At 41.4% G+C, this 8,416-nt stretch overlaps 1 protein-coding gene across 3 annotated transcripts; it reads left to right on the top strand.

Moving 5' to 3' along the window:
• The first annotated feature begins 437 nt into the window (after nt 1-437).
• LOC118396424 (calcitonin gene-related peptide-like) lies at nt 438-5,824 on the top strand. 3 transcript variants are annotated; one of them, XM_052465463.1, is made up of 5 exons: nt 438-569; nt 1,622-1,713; nt 2,521-2,664; nt 4,670-4,855; nt 5,165-5,824. In XM_052465463.1, exons 2-4 carry the CDS (start codon nt 1,628-1,630, stop codon nt 4,827-4,829), a joined length of 390 nt encoding a protein of 129 aa, XP_052321423.1. In that variant the 5' UTR covers nt 438-569; nt 1,622-1,627; the 3' UTR covers nt 4,830-4,855; nt 5,165-5,824. The 3 variants fall into 3 exon arrangements, with proteins under 3 accessions (XP_052321423.1, XP_052321421.1, XP_052321420.1); XM_052465461.1 differs by having other exon boundaries at nt 4,667-4,855; XM_052465460.1 differs by lacking the exons at nt 4,670-4,855; nt 5,165-5,824 and adding an exon at nt 3,521-4,127.
• The last annotated feature ends 2,592 nt before the right edge of the window (nt 5,825-8,416 follow it).

The following is an 8,416-nucleotide window of genomic DNA, read 5'->3' as shown; positions in this document are numbered from 1 at the left end:
GTTGACTGGTGAGTAGCATCAACCCAGGAGTGGATGGGACTGCAGTATACCGTCGTTCCCAGTAGATGGCCCTGCCTACAAGTACTTTGCTGTGGGCTTATCGATTTGGCATTTGAAAAATAGCATGCATGTAACATTTTTGGAATCCTATAAAATATTTATTGCTGGGGATGGTTTCTGTGGCCATTCATTAGATTAGCTCCGGTTTAATGAATGACCTCAATGCAAATGTGGATATCAAATGGTCCAAATGACAGTGGATTTTGTGAATGGAGCACTTAGTGACAAAAGAATGACGTCATTGCAAAGCCATATCCCTTATTAGTGTGCCAGAAGTAAGGGCCATCGTCCCATTGGCTCGCGGGTACATCTCATCGACGGGATTGGCCGACAGGAGATAATTAAACACCTACACAGTCAATGCACATATCTAAGTGGTGGATATATAGGCTTGTGCATCGGCACTGCATGCAACACAACCAAGAGTTGGTCTTCAAGTTGAGAGAAGTCAACTTAGGCGTTTCATATAAAGCTATATATATTTTTTGGCCCGTTGATTAACACGAAAGGTAAGTGGATACTTTAAAGCAGATTCACATGGTGGACGGACTGGTTTTGGATGGAAGGTTGACTTAATGGGTTGTGTCTTAGTGCTCCATTGTAACTCGTCAGATATGGAGAGTGTTGACCTGAGTTTTGGTGCAGTGTGATGTGATGGTGACGTTAACGGGATTGAAGTGTGGCCGTAGGGGTCACAACTCTCCCTCAGTGAGGGTCCGGTCTGCTCTGTGGTGGAGGCAGAACAGAAAAGAGGGAAAGAAAGATGGAGAGAGCGAGAAAGATATAGAGAAAATGTGCATAAGCGCGAGTGAAAGACCAAATAGTGAGTTAGAGAGAGAAAAAGACAGAAAGAAACTGTGAGTAAGCTAGAAACAGAGCGAGAGAGAGAGAGGGATGGGTGAGTGGAGGCTGGAGGCTCTCTGAGAGGAGAGATGGAATGCCTGTGTGTGAGAGAGTGGTAGCAGCTCATTACACTAATGCACTGGTCACCCCCCCCACCCCCGGGAGTTGGCACGCTGGATGGAGCCACTCTCCCCTCACAGCGGCTAGCTAATGCTACGTCCCCTCAGTTCGCACTGAGCAACAGGCTTGGACCCCGTTCATGCCTGGACATGCCAAGGCTCAACTCAGAGAATGTCCTGTCCTGTACTGGGCATGGCGAGACGGAGGGATAGTTCGCTCCATGGAGAAGAGTGCAGGACTATCACGTGGATCAGTTTCCTTTTGGCTGTTTGGGTGGAGGGTGTCATGGAGCGATAGAAGGATGGATGTGTAGCTTGAGATATCAGTGGTACTGAGCTGAACTAGCACGGTAGAGCGGCGTCTGCCGTCTCAATACAGAGTTAGAAAGAGCCATCAATATAGTAGCTCACTTCACATTTAACGAAGGAATCCTTTAAAAACTATTTGTGTTACATTAGCCGTACAATGCTTAATCTCATTCTGGTAAATGTACACTGATCGTTATTGTGATGGCGACCTGCTTCTCTCTTGTTAAATGTAGATGTTAATGTAATTGTATCAAGTCTGTGGAGCTCATGGGACTGTCTCTTTGCTGTAGGGAACCATGGTTATGTTGAAGATTTCTGCTTTCCTTGTTGCTTATGCCCTGGTCATTTGCCAGATGTACAGCTCACAAGCAGCCCCCTCCAGGTGAGACAGACAGACTTGCTGACAGACAGGCGGAAATTACACTCAACGCGCGCACACACACACGCACACGCACGCACGCACGCACGCACGCACACACACACACACACACACACACACACACACACACACACACACACACACACACACACACACACACACACACACACACACACACACACACACACACACACACACACACACACACACACACACACACCTTGTTTAATATGACATGAGAATATGGATTGGAAGTACTACCAAATATACATTTATTATTTAATAATGAACATTTTGAGTGACATTTTGGGGGAAAGTCATATTTTTTTTCTGTGATAAAATGAATATAATACATATATTTTCTTCTGTGAATTTAGACTACAGATTTTTTTTTGTCATTTAGTCTACTGTTACAAAAACATTAATTCATGTTCCTTAATCCAATATCACAGAAGGGCACTCCAGTTAAGTGTAAAAGGGCTGTAAATTTAAAAAAAAAACACAATAAAAAAAAAACAAGTAATTTAATTTAGAAGAGATACATTTGATATATAAAAACATCCAAGCCACTCCCCGTTCTCATGAAGCCATTGATTTTGTCATAAATCTGAATTTGGTCACTAGTCGGCCCTTTTAATGTTTTCAATGTTGGCTCGGGTCCCTTCCAGTCGCACGTCATACCTTTTAGACTTAGTGACGCTCCGTGCATGTTATTATTATTATTATTATTTTTTTTACTGCGGGTGATAACTTTAGTTTGTTTTTATGCGGATCTCTGTGCTTCACCCACCCTCTTCCTTCCTCCACTAGACCGGGCATGGAGTCCATGACAGACCGAGTCACCCTTACGGACTACGAGGCAAGGAGGTTACTCAACGCCATAGTCAAGGAGTTTGTGCAGATGACAGCGGAAGAGCTGGAGCAGCAAGAGAATGAAGGCAACGAAGGCAATAGGTACAGACAACTGCTTCTTCTTCCTTTCTGCATTCTTAACAATACCTGAGTTTGCCTCCTAGCTCAGGGCTACTACCAATTAAGTGATTGATGATGAATTAAACGTGATGGTCAGTATTTTACACGGAGTAGAAGTGCGTCAACCGTCCATTGACCAAACGTTTTAAGCTAAGAATGAACTCGCACAATTGTAACCACAATTTTGTTACCTGTCTGGAGATATGTCTTCTAGCCACCTTAGCAGTGTGTCCTGCTGGAGTTTATTGTAAGCCATACAGAGAGGTATGTGCTCAGAGAAATTGGTTCTCTCCATTTTAAGGAGGGATATCCAACCCAATCCCCCCCAACAATATCTCTATCTTAACCCTCCCGCATGGATGAGTTTGATTTATTCATTTATTTGAATGGACGAACGTTAACAGCCTGTTTGCCTGCTGAAGATATTATATTAGCTGGGGAATGCTTAACCTTGATGGATAACTGCATGCTCTCAGTAAGTTGAGGCAGAAAGAGTCGCATGACAGCGGAAGCTATACCGGTTCTGTTCTGCTTGGGTTGATATGAGAGGGTGGGTGTGACGACGTCAATGGAGTTGGGGCATGGGGGTTTGATATGTCAAAGTTCTTCAAGTGATTGGAAGGGAAGCATGATGTTTTGGAAATGTTCATTTCTTGCCTATGACAGCATGTCTGACAATGCATTTTGTAGGGGAAATGCATGAAGGAAAGGGGATGATACAGTACTAACATGAGCGAGAGAGCGATAGAGAGAGTGTGTGTGCGGGAGAGAGAGAAATCTGCATGTGTCCTGCTACTATGAGCCTGTTTTCTGCATGTTTATCTCTCCCCTCTGACAGCATGGAAAGGCCCATTACCAAGCGCTGCTCTAACCTCAGCACCTGCGTGCTGGGCAAACTGTCCCAGGACCTGCACAAATTACAAACGTTTCCCCGCACGGACGTGGGCGCGGGCACGCCTGGCAAGAAACGCAGCGCGCCCGAGAGCGAACGCTATGCAAGCTACGGGAAGACATTTGACAGCATCTAACCCTCCGCCCTCCTCCTATTCCCTCTCTTTTCATGATAACGTCCTCCTGGTTTTTGTTTGACAAGTCTCAGTTGCATGTGGATTTTTCCTGCATGATTGACCTAAGAGCGAATCTCCCATTGCAACCCCCACTTCTTCATTTTGGTATTCTTTTGACAATTCCTTTCCGTTTCGGCAAAGAATGACATGTTGCATCTGTTCAGACAATCAACTCTTCTAAATTGCAATTATTCAAAAGAATGAATCAACATATATCGACTTTTTTTTCTTCAGTGTGTATATTCATATCATTTGATTGCATTTCAAATTCCTGATAACCCAAATTCCTAAGAGATAACCTAAGTAATATTCAACCAGAATAAATCGTTTCTTCATGCCTCACCATGTTTCTTGTTCAATAAACCTATTTTTCTACCAGGAAGGCTTTTACTTTTTATTCTTAAGAAATAGAATATTAGTCATTAAACAATTTGTTTTATGGACCTAGCTTTGGCTCTTCCAACAGCGGCATTTAATATTTTTTCATTGCAGGATAGAGTAAATCATAGTTATTATAGCATTTCCATTACCCTTGAACTATCTCTAGAACCTTCACCAAGTCTCAAGGTAAGAATTATGATCGACTGAACCATTCTCATGATCTAACATTTTCAGAGACTATATTAATCCACAGTCTACTTGTATGTGTTTAGTTGTAATTGTTCTACTCCTGTTAATGACAATGATACTTTCGTTTTAATGGAGGTGTCGTAGAGCAGATGTTTTAATTACATTGAACCGTATTGCTTGATTAGATAAGGAAATAGTGTGTGTGTTTGATAGGGTGTGTGTTTGTGCGTGTGCTTGAGTATGTGTACATTTGTAAGTGTCTGGCATGAGTGCGAACACAAATGCTTTTGTGCGTCTGTGTACTGTATGTGTATGAGGTACTGTTAACCCTGTCTCCATTCCTGAAGCAGCGTTACAGCACAGAAGCGAGCCTGCAACACGGCCACCTGCGTGACTCATCGCCTGGCAGACTTCCTGAGCCGGTCGGGGGGCATGGGCAACAGTAACTTTGTCCCCACCAATGTGGGCTCCAAGGCTTTCGGCCGGCGGAGGAGAAACACCCAGATGTGAACATTCCGACAACCTTCAGGGATACGGTGAATACTCCTCCCCCTCGTATCTGTCCTTTCTGTCTCTGTTCTTTCAGCTATCTCTTATTTAAATTCTGTAGCTTTTTAATTCGTTAAATGCCTGACCTCACCATAGGCAAATAGTTTACTTGACTAAATTAAGATAGCATAAAAAAAAAAAAGATTATACATTGAGAATTGATTTCCTGTGTTAATGAAAAATAATTGCTGGGTCTTATTTTTGTTCAGAGGTGTACGATGTGTGACAGACAGAAGGCACTGGGCTCTAAGTTGTTGACTTGTCCGTTCTCTCTTCCTCTCTCCCTTCCCTTTCAGAGGTTGATCCTTCTTAACGCGATGACATCAGAACATATCTGGGGGGAAACAACAAAACAAACAAAGAGAAAGAACACACTGGCCCCTTCATCCACTCCCCCACATCCACAGAAATAAACCCCTTCCGATATTAGGACTCCTCCTCTCAATACCATAATGTTATGAAACTTTCATTTAGCTTTTGGCAAACCAGAGAAAAAAAAGGGGGAGAATGACAGCAACCTCCATTATGTACATTGACAGCTGAATCCCCAAATCCCAAAGAAAATTTCCAGATTCCTTTTTTAATTTTTATTACATGAAATTAATTTAAAATGAATTGGAAAAAAGCACCAGTGCTTATTTATTATGATTTATTCTGTCTATAGAGCACATTTGTACCATTCTCCCCGTCACTCATCCCTCCCTGTCCCCACCGGCACCTGTTTGCTGTGCCGTGCCCTGCAGGGATCGACATTAAAGATCATCCTTCCCTAGGCTCCCTCACAACGGCTGTGTCTTGTGCCTTGATGTAAAACACTTTACATCACATGACTGTATAGTATGTATCAAGATTATAAGAAGACCATGAAGAGAATGACACCGGGAAAAAAAATATTAAAGAGATTAATATTGTAACAATTGTGAATTTCAGCAAGATTAAAATGTATTTTAGATACATTCGGGTTTGGGGTACTTGTGTTGTTCTTCAAGGTTTAACGAAGTATTTAGGTGAAGAGAGAACCGTTGTGTTGTTGATCTTTTTTTCCACCTTTACTGTACGTGCGATGAGTAGCTTTCAGACCGTGCCGATTTCTCCTGAACTCTCATGGGCTCTCCTGAACTCGTGAATGCATTGGTCTCACTGTGTGACACACGTTGGGAATTCGACAGCACAGAAATCTGTCCAAACTAGTTCAGTCCAAACCACTCACACTGTTTTAAACATACTGTACACAACTTATGCAAATGGACCTGTGACACATCCATTTCCATACAAAAGACAAACCTTTCATAGTAAATCCCCAAAATGGAAACCAATAATACTAGGTTGAAGATAACATGAACACATTCATATGAGTTTGAATAAGAAAATACAACTATAAAATAAGAGACAATTAGAAATGAATTGCTCAATAAAATCAGCAAAATCTTAAGCCAGTGTTCACTTGGTCTTGCTCAGTTTTTGAAAATGTGTTGCATTGTCTCCGTCAGACAATTCAAGTGTAAATTGTATGATAAATTGTTTTATCTTAAGAGGCACAACCCTCCTCCAACCAGCTGTTTCTCTGAGTCAATGAAGGCTTATAAGGATTCTATTACATTTCCATATTTCCATGATATCTATTTTTACATTTACCACTTACTGGGCACACCACTTCATTTCAACATGGATATATTTGGTTGAGACGTTGATCAAAAGTTAGTGTTAACACATTGGAAATTCAACTATGTTTTCAACAATCTAAAAGCACAACCAAATTCCAATGGAAAAACAATGTCTGATTTTTGATTTAGTTGTCACACATGTCTTGGGCTGGGCTTTGTTAATACCCTGGATGGGAGACAAGGGTAGCTGTAGATCAATTCTCCAGTAGGAGGTGCTGCCCAGCATATTTAAAAAAAAATAGTGGATATAAAATTGAAGATCTGGCTTTGTTTTAAAGGTACAAATTGAACATACACTACCGGTCAAAAGTTTTAGAACACCTACTCATTCAAGGGTTAGTCTTTATTTGGACTATTTTCTACATTGTAGAATAATAGTGAAGACATCAAAACTAAGAAATAACACATATGGAATCATGTAGGAACCAAAAAAGTGTTAAACAAATCAAAATATATTTGACATTTGAGATTCTTCAAATAGCCACAGTCTTGTACAGTCTTGACATTCTCTTAACCAACTTCACCTGGAATGCTATTCCAACACTCTTTAAGGAGGTCCCACATATGCTGAGCACTTGTTGGCTGCTTTTCCTTCACTCCGCAGTCTGACTCATCCCAAACCATCTCAATTGGGTTGAGGTTGGGGGATTAGGGAGGCCAGGTCATCTGATGCAGCACTCCATCACTCTCCTTTTTGGTGAAATAGCCCTTACACAGTCTGGAGGTGTTTTGGGTCATTGTCCTGTTGAAAAAACAAATGATAGTCCCACTAAGCCTAGACCAGATGGGATGGCGTATTGCTGCAGAATGCTGTGGTAGCTGTGCTGGTTAAGTGTGCCTTGAATTCTAAATAAATCACTGACAGTGTCAGCAGCAAAGCACCCCCACACCATCACACCTCCTCCTCCATGCTTAATGGTGGGAAATACACATGCGGAGATAATCCGTTCACCCACACCGCGTCTCACAAATACACAGCGAATGGGACCAAATATCTCACATTTGAACAGATTTCCATTGGTCTAATGTCTATTGCTCGTGTTTCTTGGCCCAAGCAAGTCTCTTATTATTATTGGTGTCCTTTAGTAGTGGTTTCTTTGCAGCAATTAGACCACGAAGGCCCTGAACAGTTGATGTTGAGATGTGTCTGTTACTCTGAACACTGAAGCATGCAAAGCTGTCATCAAGGCAAAGGGTGGCTATTTGATTTGTTTAACAGTTCTTTGTTTACTACATGATTCTATATGTGTTATTTCATAGTTTTGATGTCTTCACTATTATTCTACAATGTAGAAAATAGTACAAATAAAGAAAAGCCTTTGAATGAGTAGGTGTTCTAAAACTTTTGACCGGTAGTGTATTTTATAGGTTTGTCTATGTTGATATTTCGTTACCATGATGACATAATACTGTGGTTGATTTCATCCTGTGTTTTTTAAATTCACGTGGAATTGTCAAGTACAACTATTCATTTAAAGCAGGGATGGGCAACTGGTGGCCCATGGGCATCTACAGTTATTCCTTTGTATAGTCAGTCACTGACAGTCACTCAATTAGCCCATGTCAGCTACCATTTTTTAAATTGGTAAGTTAAAGACCGGGGGGCCCTTATTGATTTTGGTAGTCACTCTCACCCAGATATCATAAGTCAGGTTAAAATGTGTAGAATTTAAAGAAATTTGCTTAGAAACTGCAAACATTTCTCTGCACCCATTTGAAAATGTGTAGAATTGCAGGAAATTAGTTATACAGTTGCAAAATGTTCTCTTCGTACATTGCAAAATGTGTAGAACTGCAGCAACTTAACTCTAAAACAGATTTTTTATTTTAGAGGCCCCCAAAAGGTTAGGGCTGGCTCTGATTGCATGTGTGGGTATGGATGTG

This window comes from Oncorhynchus keta, chromosome 17 (assembly GCF_023373465.1).
Source record: "Oncorhynchus keta strain PuntledgeMale-10-30-2019 chromosome 17, Oket_V2, whole genome shotgun sequence".
Classification (NCBI taxonomy): Eukaryota; Metazoa; Chordata; class Actinopteri; order Salmoniformes; family Salmonidae; genus Oncorhynchus; species Oncorhynchus keta.
The sequence above is the reverse complement of the archived record's forward strand: the minus strand, read 5'-3'. Positions and strand labels throughout refer to the sequence as shown.